The following is a 19288-nucleotide window of genomic DNA, read 5'->3' as shown; positions in this document are numbered from 1 at the left end:
TGTATTCTTCTCTTCCTCACCCGACACAGACGGCCCACCCCTGTTACATGCTGGTAACCACATGTGTGCTCACTGTTCTAACACACGTGTGCCAATGCTGTTGTTGCTTTAGCGGTTGGTCTTCCCTGCAGAGTGTGAGCAATTTGAAGGTCAGGACGGCCCTCGTGTTTGGGTACCCAGGGCCTCACCAAAATAGAAAGAGTTCCCTCCTTACACCCTCTGGCTTTTCTCCCTTTCCTGTCCTGCCCCTCCGTCTGCCCTGGAACCCTCAGCCTGTGCAACTGTGTGCTCTAACTGCCCCACCGTTTCCTGTAGACGGACAGTTCGGTCATCCAGGGCTTTGCCTCGCGTTCACTGAGCACTTCAGGCTTGTCGTACTGCCCGGCTGACAGGAGCACTGACTAAGTTGCTGCGGAATGAGTATCTTTTCCTAAGATGCAGATCTGGCGATCATGATCGCCGCCTGATGCGCCTCTCTCGCTCACTTGATTTTTCATTGTGCTAGAGAACCGTTTGAGTGCCCAAAGACAACTTACTTATGTGCTTTTACTGGAATTATTGTCACAGGTAGTGGGGTTCCATCAACCGGGTAGTATCAGGCTTGCGACAACTCCTGAAAGGGTGGACGAATTTAAATACCAAATGACGCGAACCAACTGGCATGCCACCGAGCAGTATATTATTGAGCCCGAAAAAATCCAGGAGCTGTTCCCTTTACTCAACATGGACAAGGTATTTATTTGAAGGGCGATTTCACTTTGTCAACTTGAACTAAAAATATATATATATATATATATATATATATATATATATATATATATATATATATATATATATTTGTGTTTTAATGAGTTAATTAAAAGTAGAAATAATCGATGTACGTGTTCCGAATGGCCGTGTTAGACGGTAGGTATTAGACTGTGGGCAGATCACAAGGCAGACCATTATTGAGGGATGTGTACAGGGGCAACAGAACCCTTTTTAGTTCCCGCCTGTGACAACTAAGGAAGCATTTCTGTCCCTTTCTGCGACCGGATCTCTCAGACTGAAGAGCTTCTACACACCAGCTGTCTGCTGGGGAATGGCAGCCTGCTCTGACAGTCTAGAAAGAGATTACTTAAGTTTTAAAAGGCAAGAGGCCCCGTGCCATATTTCCTCCGACCCTGCCTGGCTCCTGGAAGCACTTTCCTCTCACACCGTGCCAGGCACAGATCTAGACTGACTTTGAATTTCCTTAAGGGAATCCACTTGACAGGGAATTCAATGTTTCCCCTACTGGGTGAGCATCTTTTTGTTTTGTGTTTTGTTTTGTTTTGCTTTTTTTCACAGAATAGTAGCGCTTGTACCACTCACTACAGTAGTGTTTATGTAAACAGAGACCATGCTAAGCCCTTTCTATGCAATCTCTGGCTGTTATGACCAAGAACACAGAACGTCAAACAGTTTACACAGTGGCTAAGTTTGTTCAGTTTGGAAGAGCTGGAGGAAAGTTTTGAACCCGGGCCTCTCTGACTCTCTTGGGGACAGGGAGACAGACAGACAGCAGGTTGCTTGGGTTCTCTGCTAGTGACTTGTCAGCGGTTCCTGTCGCTGAGTGTTTGTGTAACTGCTGTGGGTGCTGGGGTGCTGTGCTCTTGTGGGTTTTTCAGGCTGCAGGAACTCTTGTTTATGGGCTCGTGTGAGAGCATTATCTTCATTGAAGTCCACCTCCGCTAAACTTCTAAGGATCCGTTTATATCTCTTTATATGTCAACTCTGGGACACTTCCCTAGAAGCTCTCATCATTACAAATTTCCTCAAAGATATTAGGAAACACACGGGCCACGGCACACCAAACCAAACAGTCATAGGATCACTACGGCAAGCACAAAACCATTACAAAACCCCATCGTGACATCTGCAAGTCAGCGATGGTGTGAATTCCACTAAAACCCAAAGTCTCTTGGATCTATAAGTACAAAGACTAGATTTTACTTATAAAAGAAAAAAGAGAAAAAAAAAAAACTCACAGAGAAGACACTAGGCCCAGATGGCACCTCTGATAAATTCTAACAGATGGTTGAAGAATTGATATGAATCCTTCACAAAGTCTTCTAAAATTAGGATCGAATGCATTCCTATACAACCTATAGTACTAGTATGCTATGATATAAAAAAAAAAACCCTACAAAAACAAAGGAAGAAAAGGCAAGACTATTGTCCTTTCTGAATATAGATGTGAAAACCTTTAATAAAAATCTAGGGGGATGGGAATTTAACTCAGTGGTAGAGCACTTGCCTAGCAAGTGCAAGGCCCTGGGTTCAGTCCTCAGCTCTGGGAGGAAAAATAATAATAATAAAAAAAAACACTTTAAAAAAATCTAGTAAATTGAGTTAAACAATTCTATGATATTACCAAGTAGCGTGTGTCCTGGGAATGCAAGGTTGCTTTAAAGTCTAAATGTTAATCAAGGTAATACCATCACAGTAACAAAGGGCAAAGAGCACAAAATAATCCAAACACATGCAGAAAAAAAAATTGTCGGACTGGAGAGATGGCCCAGCGGTTAAGAGCACCGACTGCTCTTCCAGAGGTCCTGAGTTCAATTCCCAGCAACCACATGGTGGCTCACAACCATCTGTAATGAGATCTGATGCCCTCTTCTGGTGTATCTGAAGACAGCTACAGTGTACTCATATACATCAAATAAATAAATCTTTAAAAGGTATATTTGTCAAGATTCCCTGTTCATACTTGATGGCACATTCTTGCCAAGTAGATGAGATCTTATTATAGCATTTGCTGTGCTGCCTCTGTCAGCTCACATCCTCCTCCTTCATTCTCTCAGAGTGCCTAAGTTAAAGTCGTAACACAGAGTAAGTGGGCAAGAAGTCATTGTTGAATTATGAACTGAGTATACATTTCCATCAAGCATATATAAGTGCACATATATACTGAAACCCAGTACTTTCATATACTAGGCTACCATTCTAGCCCTGAACTATAACCCCAGCTCATCTTTTTGTTTCTTATTTTGAGAAAAGGTCTCCAAAGCTTTCCACATTGAACTCATTCTAATCCAGGCAGGTGTTAAACTCGGAATCCTGCCTTAGCCGTCCTAATCGCTGGGATTAAAGATTTGCACCATCAGACCCAGCTGATAGAGGATATGTACTAACATATAAACGTATTTACAGCCTCGAATACTTAAATGTTATAACTGATATACCAACTAGAATTAGATCTGGCTTTAAACATGTAAAACCAAAATAACACTTAAGTCTTTTTCTCATTCACGTAAGCATTTGTTCTGGCCAGTCTTATGCCAACTTGACACAAGCTAAAGCCATCTGAGAGGAGGGAACGTCAATCGAGAAAACTCTGTAGGACTTTGATGGGGAGGGCACAGCCCAAATGGATGGTGCCACCTCTGGGCTGGTGGTCCTGAGTTCTATAAGGAAGCAGGCTGAGCAGACCATGAAATGCAAGCCAGGGAGCAGCACTCCTCCATGGCCTCTGCACCAGTTCCTGCCCTGCTTGAGTTCCTGTCCTGGCTTCCTCTGGTGATGGACTGTGCTGTAGAAATGTGAACCCAATAAACCCTTTCCTCTCCAAGTTGCTTTGGTCATGGTGTTTCTCCCCAGCAACAGAAACCCTGAGAAAGCACCGAATAGTCACTCAGCCATCGAGACTCACTAGTCAAGCCACCCTCTAGATCATTACATTGTTGGCCCAGGGGTTTGAGCCATCATCACATCTGAATTCCAGACCCCTGGGTGGAGAAACAACTAATGGGCATTCACTAGTTATCGCCTTGGAGTGGCTCACGGAGGCCACCGTATAACCCTTTCCTTTGCACGCCCATTGACTGGAACTTAATGTTAGCTTCAGCCACTGACCTCAGATAACAGCTGCCAGAAGATTGGGAACCATACTCTTTTCTCTTAGTGGCATGTGCCCAAGTCCTGGAGGCCATTGCAGAGCTTTATCAAGTGGCTTCATGGTGACAAATGACTCAGACCTCATTGTGAATCTTGCTCAAGTCTGAGTATGTCTTAGAGAAGAAAAGACATGTTAACTGCTGTCAAGATGCTTTCTCTCTGGGATGGCACCAAACCCCAGAACCCTGGGTATGCCAGGTATTATACGTCCAGCCGTCAATGCACTTTTGAAACCTCAGTCTATTAAGCATTGGTCAGTGGGCTATATTTGCACTGAGCAGAAAGCATACATTTCTTTGACTAGGACCTTTCTTATGATTGGCTTAGATTTTAGCCGGACTGTATAACCCGGGAGATGGCCACATCGATCCATATTCTCTGACGATGGCCCTGGCTACTGGAGCTAGGAAATATGGGGCCCTTCTAAAGTATCCTGCGCCAGTGACATCTCTGAAGCCCAGGCCAGATGGGACATGGGACGTGGAGACTCCGCAAGGATCTGTGAGAGCAAATCGAATTGTGAATGCTGCGGGTAAGCCACCAGCCCTCCTTCCCCCTTCCTCTGCCTGGCTTTTCCCTCCATCCTCACCTATCCACTATCCCAGTTTCTATTCTCTTCCGTCTGGTTGTGTCCTGACAACTCAGGTGGCTTTCTCCTTTCTGTTTTTATCTTTGTTCTTTACTGGCTATGTTCATGCTCAAACTCCAGGGACCAGGGATGCAACTCAATTGACGGTTGACTGAGTGCTTGCCCAGCACACTTGAAGATCCCCAGCACTTGAAAGTCGGGCCCAGGGGTCAGGGGAGTGAGATCAGAAGTTCAAGTCCTTTCTGGCTCTTTGGGGGAGGAGTTGAGTCGAGCCTGGGATTCTTGATACCCTGCCTCAAAACAAACACACAACAAACAAGCAGACCTAAGTCCCGCTCTTCTGATTTTTTGCTATACAATTGTTCTTGATGTCCTTTTAAAAGTGGATGTCATTTCTGTTCTTTCAGGCCTCTCTCACCCATCTGGATTACTTTGACTAGTCAAAAACTTCTAACCCCTTTCCTTTCAGAACATTATTAAGCACATTTCAATCTTGTCGTTAAGCTGTTCTGTTATAGTTCACGGAGTCGTGAAGGTTGGAAGGATAGGAGACAATTTAGTGACCAATCCACCTTCCATTTATGGAGCCAAGGCCCAGTCTAGTCATAGCTGTTGTTGTAAAAATATAAAAAATAAAAAAGTATGGTGTCTTTTACCTGCTCTAGGTCCGGCACCTCAGTGCTCCAAGATGTCTGCTCGATATCTTGGCGGAAACACATCCCAACTTTGCCACACACTTTCCTACACTCAAACCTTCACATAAAAGAACACACAACACAATAATCTTAGATCCAATTGGTAAGATATAATTGCCCACTTAAACATACAAAGCCCAGTACCATCCATCCCTTAAGACATTGATAACAACCTGTAAATACGCAGAGCGAGATCTTTACATCAGCCTCCATTGTCCTGCCACGGCTTCTCTCTCTCCTTCCTGTCTCTTCCTTTCTGTTCCCCTCTCCTCCTCTTCCTTCAAACTTCTCTCCTGCCCATCCTTCCTCTCACCCAAAGACAGGCCTCCGTCTATCCTGTACCTGCCCCTCACCTGTACTTTACAAATTCAATGCGGAGAAGGTTCTGGTGAAGTCACCTGAGTCCTGAGTATGTGACTAAGCAGCTGTCCTTGGGGCAGTGGAATTATCGTCAAAATGCAGATTATTCGAGGGCAAACCACAACACATAGCCATCAACTGAGCTGCGTGGCCAGGTCTTGGGGGCCAGAACTGGAAGCTAGTCTTTAGATTTTTGTACTGAGACACTTTCAGACATGTTGGTTAAACATGAAGTCATCCACAGTCTCATACCCACAGAAAGGGAGTCTCTGGAAATACTATGTGGCTGGGACTGGGTTTATAATTTATATTTTCTTTTCTTTAAAATGTATCCATTTGTTTTTATTTTCTGTGTTGGAGCATTTTGCGTGGATACATGCATGTGTGCCGTATGCATGCCTGGTGCTCTTGGAAGCCTGAAGAGCTCATTAGATCCCTTGGTACAGATGGCTGTGAGCTGCCATGTGGGTGCTGTGACTGGAACCCTAGTCCTCTGGAAGAGCAGCCCCAGTTTATATTTTCTTACAGTTCACGATAGCTCATTTAGACCTAAAATAATCATAGGGCACCAAAGTATTTTCAAGCCATTGTTTTAATTATCAAATGAAAACAGTCCATAGTTTTATCATTCCTATTACTGTTATCAGAAAAAAATTATATACTATGAAAATATAAATCATATTTAATCATATTTTCTTATAGTTCTTCCCCTAAACCAGAAGTCTGATTGACGTTAGTTTTAAAACAAAAACATTTAATTTGTAAAAATTACATTTTTTTTATTAATTTATTTTAAAGGTTTGGGGTTGACTAGCTGGAGTTGGTTTCCACAGTCAAAGTTTCCACAGTTGAAAGGCTCAAACTCAGGTTGTCAGCTTGGTGACAAGCACGTTCATCTACTGAGCCATCTTATCAGTCCCTTAATTTTAAATTAAATTAATTTTTTTTCTATTTTTCGGAGCTGGGGACCGAACCCAGGGCCTTGCGCTTGCTAGGCAAGCGCTCTACCACTGAGCCAAATCCCCAACCCCTAAATTAAATTTTTAAAATAAACCTAGAAAAAGCATTGTCTTTAATATTTAAAAGTCTACATTAGCATTTCAGATTCTTTTGAAGTCATGTCTCCTATTTGAAAATCATAAAATATTATTATTTTAAGATATGCTTGAATGGGCTGGACAGTGGAGCATGCCTTTAATCCCAGCACTCAGGAGGAAGAGGCAGGCAGATCATTTGAGTTCAAGGCCATCCTGGTCTACAGAATGAGTTCCAGGACAGCTAGCACTACACATAGAAACCATGTCTCAAAACCAACCAACCAAACAAACTAATCAAAATAAGCCTAAACCAAAACAAAACAAAGATACTTGAAACTAAAAATATTATAAGACTTACCTAAAAAGTAGAGACAATTGAATAAAAGCCACACCTTGAGCCTCACTCCCCCCTGATTCTCTGTTGCTCTTCTGTTGTCCTCATTGTCCTTGGGAACCTGTAGTCCAAGGTATCTTAGAAGACTGGACTTGGAAATCACTCATTTTCCCTACCAAATAGGAAAGGTTCTTTGTAAGTTTACAGCTTTCTATGGTCTCCTGAGTTCAATCCTAAAAACATTTGGCTGCTGTACTAGTGATAGCAAACACAGAGACCTCCATATTCAGTTCCCGTGGCAGACATTAGTAATCGATAACTGTGCTCATTTTAGGCAAGCTTGCACAGGGGCCCACTATCCTTTGTTTCAGAATAGTGCCTCAGGACCTCATGTAACCATAACATACATTTTGAGAAATAACTATATTTAACACATTTCTCAATTACTTCTCTGAAATGGATAAAATTACTTATGTAATAAGGTAGCATTCCAATGTTTTTCTAAATCACATCCTATGACATCTAAGGCATTTCTGAAGAGCAAAGTGAGAGCAATCCAAAGAGATCTGCCCTCAGCCCAAGAACTGGTTATCAGGTGAGGTGCTCCATGCAGCTATGAAGTTCTGACGTTGAATGGGCTCAGGAAAGCAGTGGCAGAAGCTCTTGAAAGTTCATGTTGCCTGGGAAGACACCTTTAGGGACCTGATTCTAATGAGTAGGGATCCTCCTCAAAGTGGGTATCACTCCTCAGTGCTGCCCAACCACCTCTATTCTTCCCATAGTAGTCTAGGGAGCTCTTTTCTGAGAGCTCTGTGAGCTGTCCTGTCTCAGTTCTTAACTCGTTGTCCTGTTCATACCAAATCTTCAACCTATGATCTGCCCCTCCCATTTTCTCTTCCTTTTCTTCCACTGGGAAGAAGTTACTGTTTACATAATGGTAGCCCCTGGGAAGTATGGACGTGTGCATGTGTGTGTGTGTGTGTGTGTGCTTGTGTGTGTTTTCTAAAGGCTGGAGGCTGTCTATAAGGTAAGTATTGGTAACTGGGGGCAGTGATCTGGAACGCCCATCCCTCTTGTAGCACCGAGCTGCTTTAGATCAGTTTTCTGAATAAAAGCAAGCATCACGTTAATGGTTGCAGATTGTGGCAGCTGGAACATTTCCCAGAGTTACTCAGTGAGAGGATGATGCCACGGACCTTTGGGCAAAGTCCTTAGGGTAGCTCTGGAATCCAATTAAAGAAACCAGGATGCGGACACGGAAATGTAGTCATACTGTGAGAGAGGTAAAGGCTGCTGAGTCTTTGGGATGCCCATAAGAAGGAGCGGGTGAGGACAAAGTTTGCCGACTTTAGTGTTGTCCAGGGCACTCGGGCGCTCAGTCAGTGACCCATGCATTGCCAAGCCTGTGCCTGAGGCAAATTACCAATTTATAAACTGGGGATAATAATACTGTCCCAAAAGGTTATTGTGGATAGTGAACAGCTAATAACATAAAATACCCAGGACTGGAAAACAGTAAAAAATTAGGTATAATGATAATAATTAAGATTATGATACCTATTTCCTTGAGAGCTTATGTCTTTGTCTGGGAAACATTAGCATGGTATATCATGGCTTCTTGGTGCCAGTCATGAGATTATTCCTTTCTTTTGCCCCAAACCATCTAGCAAACCTCTGCTAGGAAATGGCTTCCCAAGGAACTTGGCTGTCAAGCTAGGTTGGGAATTACCTTGGAACTTTTCCTGGGCTTCAGAAAGATTTTAACTTAGGCAGTCTACCAGGGACTTGCAAGGTATGTTTATTGTATATGTTTTGTTTTGAAAAGCTAAGGATCGGGCTCACGGCCTTGCACAAGCTAGAATGGTTATCTCATCTACGGTCTCTGTTGCTGTAATAAAACACCATGGCCAAAAGCAACTTGGGGAACAAAGGGTATATTTCATCTTTTTTTTTTAAAAAAAAAAAATTATTTATTTATTCTGTATAAGTACACGGTTGCTGTCTTCAGACACACCAGAAGAGGGCAGTAGATCCCATTACAGATGGTTGTGAGCCACCACGTGGCTGCTGGGATTTGAACTCAGGACCTCTAAGAAGAGCAGTCAGTGCTCCTAACCACTGAGCCATCTCTCCAGCTCAGTTTATTTTATGATATACTTCCCCATAATAGCCTTTCACTGAGGGATGTCAGGGCAGGAACCCAGAGGCCGGAGCTGAAGCAGAACCCATGGAGGAGTGCTGTTTTCTTGCAGACTGTGCTCAGTTTGTTTCACTGCAGGGCCACCAGGCCAGGGATGGCACCACCCACATGGTCTGGCCCCTCCCACATCAATCACTAATTGAAGAAATGCTCCACAGGCCTGTCTTATGGAGGCATTTTCCCAGTTGTGATTTCCTCTTCCAAACGACTCTGGCTTGTTGACATAGAAGTAGCCAGGACGCTGGTGTCTACTGCTGAGCTGAACCCCTGCTTTAGAACCTGTGCTTTAAATGGCACTGTCTACACTGGATGGTTTTTCAACATCCCACCCCCTTTTTTTGGCTGTGGGGTGGGGGGGTTGTTGCTGAGGACGGAACCCAGGGCTGCATTCTCGTTGAGAAGCGTGCCATTGAGCCACACGTTGTTGGTTCATCTATTTATTTATTTAATTTCACATTGAGCTAAGTTCTTATTAACTTGCCCAAGTGGCCTCAAACTGTATATGATGGCAGTGGCTTCAAACTTGAAATGATTTTGCCTTCGCCCCTGATTACATATGGATTCCACATCCATATCATATGGACACAGTCCATATCGTCTTCTGAGGAGCACCTATGGCCTGGCACGCCAACAGCAGAGTGTACTGACTTTCTCTTCTCTTTCCCTCTCTCCTTCTCTCTCCTCTTCCTCCCTCCCTCCTTCCTCCTCCCCTTCTCTTCCTTTCTCCTCCACTCCCCTCTCCTGCCGTCCCCTCTCTCCGTGTTTTCTTTTTTGTGTGTCCCTACTTGTGAGCAAGCAGGGCTGAGGAGAGCTGAGCACCTCCTCAATCTTATCTTAGAGTGCAGCAGGCTAACTGCCTTTTAGTAGCCCGAGCTTTATAATTGAGCCAGCTTCTACCATTGTTCCACCCCTTGCCTGGGCACAGGGACACAGCACAGAGACACAGCACAGCATGGGGACACAGCACAGGAACATAGCACAGCAAGGTACAGGGACACAGCACAGGAACACAGCACAGCACAGGTGTACACTGCTTACTATGAAGTAAGGCTTTCTTGTACATGGTAAAGACAGTGTCTGTTGACCTCGTTTCTAGTTGATTGTTGACTCGCTAAACCTGGGGGAACTTTGTAAATCTTACTCACAACTTTCCTTATGTGACAAATCAGGAAGCAAATGGATGATGCTAGCATGGAGCCCAGATTTTTTTTTTTTTTTATCCAGGAAGAGTTGCTGCGTTTTGCCTGTGTCAGAGTAGGAGACCTCTACGGTCACAGTGAGCAAACCGTCTAGAGGAAGTGAATTTGGGCCTGAGCCAGTCTCCCTTCATTCTAACCTCATTTCTACCAGTCGATGTGCTCGTATTTAATTATCCAGTATGTGTAAGGGTGGGAGCATCTGGGCATTGGACGTAGGACCGCAAGCATGCTGGGTAAATGCTCTACCACTGAGGCTATCCCTGTACTCATAAACAGAAGTCACTTCCAATGTTCATTTATGTTGGCCCTTCTGCTGCTTTGCAGGTGGAGATGAGTGAGGGTTTTTTTTTCTTTTAGGATGTTTTATTTTGTTTTGTTTTGTTTTGTTTTTTCTGTGCTTGACTTTCCCCTTTGACCTTGGTTGCTAGGAGCTCTAGCAGGAGTTGAAATATAATCTTGGCTAGATTTTGACTAATTCAATAAACAGAAAAGGAGGCTTCTCAAATACCTACAGCAAAGGGCAGATGGGATTTAAGGCGATACAGTTAGACGGGCAAAATGTATCCTTTGTTTCTATGATAAAATGCACTAATAAGCAAGGCACTAGACTCAGAAATTCGTAATTATGTTTGAATAGGGCAGAATTTATTTCCTTCAATTTGTGTTTTTAATAGAAATGACCGGATCAGGGACACCACAGTAGTTTGAATTACTTGGTTAAATGATGTGACTTTAGATTTAAAAACGGACCTAGTGTGTACAACGACAATAGGTGGCTTTGCTATGTTTTCCTACAAAGAAAATCCTGACGCTGGTAATTTATACCTTTCTACAGGCAGCAATAAATTAAGTCTCTAAATTATTAAAGACCAGCAAATGTCTCCAGTGCCCACAGGTTGGATTTCAAGTTTACAAACGGGGAGCCAGTGGAGGGTGATTACTCAGGCATGAATAACCTGACAGGCCAGGGCAGAAAGAACAACGGGGCACTTAGGTGGTGTTTGCTCAGATGGAAACAAGTGCTGGCTGCTGGGGATGCTGGCTGCTGGGGATGCTGGCTGCTGGGGATGCTGGCTGCTGGGGATGCTGGCTGCTGGGGATGCTGGCTGCTGGGGATGCTGGCTGCTGGGGATGCTGGCTGCTGGGGATGCTGGCTGCTGGGGATGCTGGCTGCTGGGGATGCTGGCTGCTGGGGATGCTGGGCTGGCTGCTGGGGATGCTGGCTGCTGGGGATGCTGGCTGCTGGGGATGCTGGCTGCTGGGGATGCTGGCTGCTGGGGATGCTGGCTGCTAGGGATGCTGAGGATGCTGACTGCTGGGGATGCTGACCTGCTCAGGGGACCAGGTCTGCTTCCCAGGTTGACTCACAGGTACCTCTGTACCTATCATTGAACTATGTAATGGCAGGAATCTCAGAACCCCTTGCCAGATTTTTTTAAAAGCAGAAACAAAAATAATAGAAAATGTAGACTACAATCTGAAAAAGCAGTAATTGAGAGGGTTTGCCAATTCTTTGATAGTTACTCAAACTACCGCACGACAAGCTGGTCAACAGAAGTCCCTCCCTACGAATAATTAACTGACAGTTAAGCGCACCATACCTTTGTCCCACCACACCCCACAATTACATTGATCATTTTTACATCCTAAAATACCTTCTTATGGGTAATGCTGTGGTGTTTGTTTAAAAGAAAGTCTTGCTAGCTGGGTGTGGTGACTCATGTCTGTAGTCCTCCCCTGGGGGAAAATGCAGGCCAGAAGTTCAGAAGTTCAGTGCCAGCCTGGGCTACATTAAATGTTTGAGGCCAGCTCTGGCTACGCGTAACCCCATGCAGCAGCAAAAAGTCTTGAAATTTGGTGTCCATAGACCCTGGGGTCTGTCAGACAGATAATCCAGGTTCAAACCTTGGGAAACAACAAGGGGAAATATCTGTTTCGGGAACGGGTGTGCCCAATCTCTATCTTGCTGTTTCCTCTTCTTTCCCTCAATGCATGGGATGAACTCACCTCACCATGCATGCCCGGAAGTCTCCCCACTGATTTCCCATGAGTCTCTCTAGTTTTCTGACTACGGTGCTTGAAGGCGCCGGACAAACTCACCATTACTCTTGAAGTAGCAGAACTTAAAGTATTCTCCTCCCAAAGTACATAGACTCGGAATTTTAAGTCAACAGAACAACCTTGAGCCGTGGAACTGGAGGAGGGCAGGGTTTAGGAGGGGTAGACGTTGACTCAGAGCTAGGCGTGCTGTGCTGTTCTGAACTGTGCAGATGGGCTTGCCCTCTAGCTGTGCCTCTACAAGCACGGCTAGTCTGTTATTGCCTTTCTTATACACATCTGTATTTGTATTTTATATTTATATGTTTGGTTTGGGTTTTTTGTTGTTTTTTGGTTTGTTTTTGTTTTGTTTTGCTCACCTTTGCTTGTGGGTAATAAGATTTTTCATGGAAGGAGCTTCTTTGATTTGCAGAAATTATCAAAACTATTATCCTCTTTCTCATTCTACTTCGCAATGCTCAAAAATACTTAAGAGGTTGGAGATGTGACTCAGTGGTAGAGCCATACCTGGCAAGCATATATAAGGCCTTTGGTTTGCTCTCCAGCACTAGAACCAAATAAACAATGAAATTTATAAATATAAATTTCTATATCAATGTGTCATAGGTATATGTATTATGTACATGGTGGCATTTTTAAAAATAATTTTCTCACTTAAGGATTTTGGGCTCGTGAAGTGGGTAAAATGATTGGACTAGACCATCCCCTCGTCCCTGTGCAACATCAATATGTCGTCACGTCAACAATCCCAGAAGTGAAGGCTTTGAAACGAGAACTCCCAGTCCTTCGTGACCTGGAAGGATCCTACTACCTCCGACAGGAAAGGGACGGGCTTTTGTTTGGTCCCTATGAAAGTCAGGAGAAGATGAAACTTCAAGCCTCCTGGGTCGCTCATGGAGTCCCTCCAGGTGGGTTCAGCTAATGAAAGGTGTGCAGGACAGAGATGATGGTTCAGCTCCCCAAAGCGGGAAGCTCCCCAAAGCTGGAAGAACAGGACGAAATCCCAGTGCTGACCTCCAGGTGTCTGGAATGGCAAGAGGGAGGGGTTGGAGGTGACTGTCCTTACACCCTGTGGAGAAAGCCAGGCAGGAAGAAAGGGGAGAGACATGGTTGGTTGAGAAGAGAAGCTGACATTGGTGCTGGGGCTGTTGGGAAAGGCTCCAGGTGTAGTTATATCTGCCCGTGCCGTCCGTCTGCCACCACCCTCCTCCTCCATCTGCCTGCTTGGTCTAGTTTCACAATCTGAACAGATGCTTGTACTCTGACAGTTGTCCACACTGCAGGTCCCCAAGACAGGATATCCAGCCTACAGCTGCATACCAGAGTCCTCAACAAAGGTGGAGCTATGAGCAGAGGCCCTCCTGTGCCTCCCAAGTGGGAGAGGCTCAGAACCGTATGCCTTAGCAAGTGGGGCCATGCTTTCTAGTTCTATGGGGGAGTAGGGCCAGGGTATTTTTGTTGTTTTGTTTTGCATTTTTCCCCATGAAGCCAAATCAAGAATCAAGTTGTCTAGGCAGACACCTCTAGTTTTAATCTTGTATGTGTGTGTTTGTCCATGGATTCAGGTGCATGTATGTATAGGTGACTGTACACACAAAGGCCAGAGATCATCCTTAGGTGTCATTTCCCAGACACTGTCTACTTCTTATTTTATTTTTTGAGATCGGTCTCTGGCTGACTAGGAACACATCAGAGGCTAGGCTGGCTGGTGAGCTCTGGGGATTTACTTTGCATCCATCTCCCTAGGCTGGGATTAGAGTACATGAAGCCATACCCAGCTTCTTTATCTATTCTATCTATCTATCTATCTATCTATCTATCTATCTATCTATCTATCTATCTATCTATCCCTTCATATATCATCCAACTATCTGTCCATTCATCCACCCATCATCTATCCATCTATCATCATCTATCTATCTATCTATCTATCTATCTATCTATCTATCATCTATCTATCTATAGAGCTATCTATAGAGCTATCTATCTATAGATCTATCTATCCATCCATCCATCATCCATCTATCTATAGATCTATCTATCCATCTGTCATCTATCTACCTACCTACCTATCTATCCATCATCTATCTATAGAGCTATCTATCTATCTATCTATCTATCTATCATAGATCTATCTATCCATCATCTATCTAAAACATGGACTCTGAACTTAAACTCAGGTCTTTGTGTTTGCAAGACCGGTTCTTTTCTAGACAGGGCCATCTCCCCAACCCTATTTTCTGGAATTGTATGTTGATAAAGTTTACAGCATGGAACAAATCTCTCCCTCTCAAGTAACAGAAAAGGATTTCTGACCCACCTCACCCTGCAGAGGCTGGTCCAGAGGCTGGGTTTGCTGAATGGGATCTGCAGATATGGACCTGAGCAGAATTGTTCCTGACTTCAGAGTGAGAGCTGAGCCAGTAGAGGAGGCTGGGCTGGGTCTCTCTGTCCACTCTGCCCATGCTGTGGCTTTTCTTCCAAGTAAATGCTGAACAAATATTTATTTAATCCTAGCTGGAAGGAGGGAGAGCCAGACTGTGAGTTGTTCCTGGCATGGATGTCCATGTGTCCTATGGCAACCCTGGTAGCCTGGAGGCTCCATGCCACTGCCCTGACCTGCGGTTCTCAGGAAGGGCTGGGGGAACCTGGGTGGATACTGTGTGGACAAATGCCATGAAGTTTTTCTGTGGCCCTGCTTTGAGTCACAGTGACTTCTAGGACAAGAAAAAGGTTATGCAGGATTCACCTCTGTGTACAGAATCCTAGCCTGTGGATGATTGCGAGAGCAAGCAGCAGGAAGGAGGGCCGTCTGATGAAAAGACGGTTCAAGAAGCTCTTAATCGGAGTTGGGGATTTAGCTCAGGGTAGAGCGCTTGCTAGCAAGCGCAAGGCCCTGGGTTCGGTCCCCAGCTCTGAAAAAAAAAAAAAAAAAAAAAAAGGAGCTCTTAGTCCTCCCTCCGAGATCCCAGATCATGGTCCTCCTTCTCCAGTGTCCTGGAGTAACTGACAGTCCATTTGTTCTCACTGCTATGCTAACTGAACGATTTAAAAAGTCTCTCCTGACAAACCAACTTATTGTTCCTTTTAAAATAACGATTGGGTTAAATACTGGAGGGAAAGACAAGCACAGATTTTGTTTCTCTTTACTAAAAAGATGTTTTTTGTTTCAATAAAAATAGCATTATAGTTCCCAGGAACATGATGGGTACCGGTGTGGGGATAGAGAGTGCTGAGTTTAGACTTAATATTTATTACACTGATTGATTTATTGATTGATGACTGATTGGTATGTGTAAGTGGGCATTCAGATGTCACAACACGTGTGTAGGGGCAGAGGATGACTTGCAGGAGACAGTTCTCTCCTCCCACTATGTGGGTCCTAGGGAATGAACTCAGGATGTCAGGCTAGGTGGCAGCTGCCTTCACCCTCTGAGTCACCTCAATGGCCCCAAGTTTAGCATCTAAAGAAAAAGGAAGACCCTTCTGTACAGCACTGTTTCAGAGGCTCACCTTACTCGGGGGACATCCTTACCATGACGTCTGTCTCTCTAGGCTTTGGGAAGGAACTTTTTGAGTCCGACTTAGACCGAATCACAGAGCACGTGGAAGCTGCCATGGAAATGGTTCCTGTTCTGAAAAAGGCGGACATCATCAACATCGTCAACGGTCCTATCACCTACTCTCCTGACATTCTGCCTATGGTGGGGCCCCATCAGGGGGTCAGGAACTACTGGGTGGCCATTGGCTTTGGGTGAGTAGTACCCTGAGAGTTGACATTTCTTGGAGAAGCGCTTACTGCTATGATCCGGTCTCGAAGGATCAGGCCCCAAACTGGAAAACCTGGAAGAGGAAGGGTTGGGGAGTAAGGTAAGGGTGGGGTTGTCTCCTCCCGATGAGGAAGGAGAGGAGGACGGAACTAATCCTGTAATGGGCTAAGCACCTACATGATAAAGGTCAGCACACGGAGGGCAATGGTTTTCTGAAACCATTGTCACGTGTCTCCTGTCACCTCCATTCTTCCTGTCTCTTTTCATGTCACTACCTTCTAAGGGGTCAATTTGCCCCAATCGGACAGGGACATTTTCCTAACAGAACATGACATATTCAAAACATCAAATGGCTTACGTATTTTCACCATAATTCCTGTTTGTCTAACGTGATTTGCTTTTGTGTGACTCCCTCGGCGGCTGCCTACTTAATATTCCGCTCCTTGCCAGTGTTTCATTTCTAATATCTGTCCCATTAATATGCTGAATACTGATGTCAAACTCACTACACCATCACATCACAGTCTCTAATATTCTAGTTTTCTTCTCTATTCTCTTTGACTGTTTGATCAAATAATCTTGAATGATTGCCAGCTCTGTGCCCAAGCCTCGAGCTTCAAGTACAAAGTGACGGCTTTTTATTGTCCCGGAGCAGTAACCTGTTAACAGACAAGGTACATTCATTCTTCTAAAGGAGTGCAATTGTGGAGAAAGCATTTTGCTTTCTGCCAAATTCCTCCCACGATTCTTAGAACCAAGACGCTGGCTGTTAGGTTACTATAGTTTAGGGGGTGCTGGAGTGCGTATGTTAGGATTTAAAAAAAAAACATTATAGTGGGGATCAAAATGAGGGAGAGAATGAGGTTCTCCCAATTAGTATCAACTTCCCTTGATTCTCCATGATTTTCACCCCATTCTGGTTTCAAAAACCCCTCTTTATGTTATCATAGATAAACCCATATTGAAAGCTGTGCTAGACAAGAACAGGCAGGTAGACCTGATTAAGCCAACCGGAAGCGGCCATTCAGATATCACAATCATATGTGAGGTTGAAAGCATTTTTTGTGGCTGAGGATACAGCTCAGTCGGTGAGTACTAGCTTAACATGCAAAAAAGCCCTAGGTTTGATCCCGGGGTCCTGTAAACCAGGCACAGTGGTGTATCCCTTTAAAACCAAAGATAAGGAGGTGGAGGCCCCCAGAAGATCAGAAGTTCAAGGCCACCCCCAGCTATGTAGTCAGTTCAAGGCCAGGCTGGGTTACGTAAGACCCTGAGGCATCGTCTTGTAAAAATAGGAGACAAACAGACCTTCCCTTCCAAGTGACCTATTAGTTGCGAAGGACAGAGGTCATGTTCCTTTCCACAGGTAGCCACTATGTGCCTGCCTCTGTTTGGATGCTTCGAAGCTGAAAGTTCTTTGCATGGAAGCATCACCCTAGGGAATTACACTGAGTTGAGAAGAGGTGGGGGTGGGCGCCTCCCCCTGCGTTTCCTGTCAGTCAGGATAATGTCAGCTCAAGAAGGCTGCTAAGTGCCAACATCCTCTCTGGAGTCTCCACCTTCACTAGGTGACCGCTGTAGGCTCGCTGTAGGTGTGGTAGGTATCCCTTGAGAAACCCTGCAAACAAACCAGCAACCAAGCCAGGCGCCTTTCATTTGCATGCCAGAATGCACATTGATTTGTTTGTTTTTTTTTTTCTTTTGAGGAAAAAAGATGATTATTAAAACATAAAGAGTATATTACTTGTGTGTTCTGAAGAGCATAGGTGACTTCAAATCTGATGCCCGGGAAGAAGGTATTTGAACGTTTTGCCACTTGAATGCACCATATTTGTAATATCCGAAACATCTTTGTATCCAAAAGATATGGCATCATCCACGCCGGTGGGGTCGGGAAGTACCTCAGCGACTGGATCCAGCACGGAGAACCTCCCTTTGACCTGATAGAACTGGATCCCAACCGCTACGGCAAGTGGACGACGACGCAGTACACCGAGGCCAAAGCCCGAGAATCATACGGGTTCAACAACATTGGTGACGTACTAACTTGCTGTTGTCTAGAAAGACCCGCAGCGTCTCTCACTTAAAACGCTCTGTTCTGTTCTCTGGGGCCGGCGAAGAACTGCGAAAGCACTGTGCCTTAAGAAATGGCAAGAAATGTGTCACCGTATGCGGTTAACGTTTTGAGCCTGTCACTAAATGTGTTACCGTATATGGTTAACGTATTGGGTCCATCACTGATTCTAAGTACTCGGGGTATTTTTACTTTACTCTTTGATGATCAGTATAACTGACATCTTTGGCGGGGGGGGGGCATATATATGCTTTTGGGTTGTCAACCTCTCCGTTTCCATTCTTAAAAGCCCCTCAGTGTATCGGATCATTTCACTTATAAACTATTAGAGCCCTGTGTTCCCTTCTCAGTTGGTTATCCTAAAGAAGAACGGTTTGCTGGGAGGCCAACCCAGAGAGTCAGTGGGCTCTACAAAATCCTGGAGTCCAAGTGTTCCATGGGTTTCCATGCAGGCTGGGAACAACCACACTGGTTCTACAAGCCGGGCCAGGACACTCAGTATAGGTAAGGGAGTGTCTTAGCCTGCCTGTGGTTCTGATCGGCAGCTGCACTAGGACAGCAGGGCACTAATTCCACTCTAAGGGGAACAGCGAGTCTCCTCTGGTCTCATTTACCTGCTTATGATGGGGATATTCCTTAGACCAGCCCAGGGGACACTGGCCAGTCTCAGTGATGCCTGGTCTACTTAGCAGTTACCAGAACCTCAGAGGACCTTTCTCAGCCCCACCCAAGTATAACTGTGGCTTTAATTGGCTGCTGAAATATTGTCATGGCTTAGGGTTTCTGGACAAATTTCATGGCATTCAAATGCTGTGTGGAAAGGACCTACAGTTCTGGGTCATGAAACAGACAAGAGCACCTGCACTGGGGGTTAAACTAAACCACCGAGCATGCTAGCGAAACAGGCCTCTGAGTGCCTGTGACGTGCTGGACTTGGGGTTAATGGTGATTATTTTTCCCAATGAGAACCCCTAAACCAAGACAAAATGAACAGCAAATCTAGAAGCTAATTTCCAGTTCCTGTCAGCCTGTCACTTTGCTATTTTAAACA

At 44.8% G+C, this 19288-nt stretch overlaps 1 protein-coding gene across 1 annotated transcript in view; it reads left to right on the top strand.

Moving 5' to 3' along the window:
• Positions 1-19288, top strand: part of Dmgdh (dimethylglycine dehydrogenase) — a 73633-nt gene that overhangs the window by 12774 nt on the left and 41571 nt on the right. Inside the window, exons 4-9 of the mRNA XM_032896885.1 lie at positions 568-732; positions 4249-4453; positions 13053-13301; positions 15949-16147; positions 18028-18197; positions 18588-18741. Coding sequence (XP_032752776.1) covers positions 568-732; positions 4249-4453; positions 13053-13301; positions 15949-16147; positions 18028-18197; positions 18588-18741 — 1142 coding nt within the window. The remainder of the gene's footprint in view (positions 1-567; positions 733-4248; positions 4454-13052; positions 13302-15948; positions 16148-18027; positions 18198-18587; positions 18742-19288) is intronic.

This window comes from Rattus rattus, chromosome 3 (genome assembly GCF_011064425.1).
Source record: "Rattus rattus isolate New Zealand chromosome 3, Rrattus_CSIRO_v1, whole genome shotgun sequence".
Taxonomy (NCBI): domain Eukaryota; kingdom Metazoa; phylum Chordata; class Mammalia; order Rodentia; family Muridae; genus Rattus; species Rattus rattus.
Note: the sequence above shows the minus strand (reverse complement) of the source record. Positions and strands in the feature narration are given on the sequence as shown.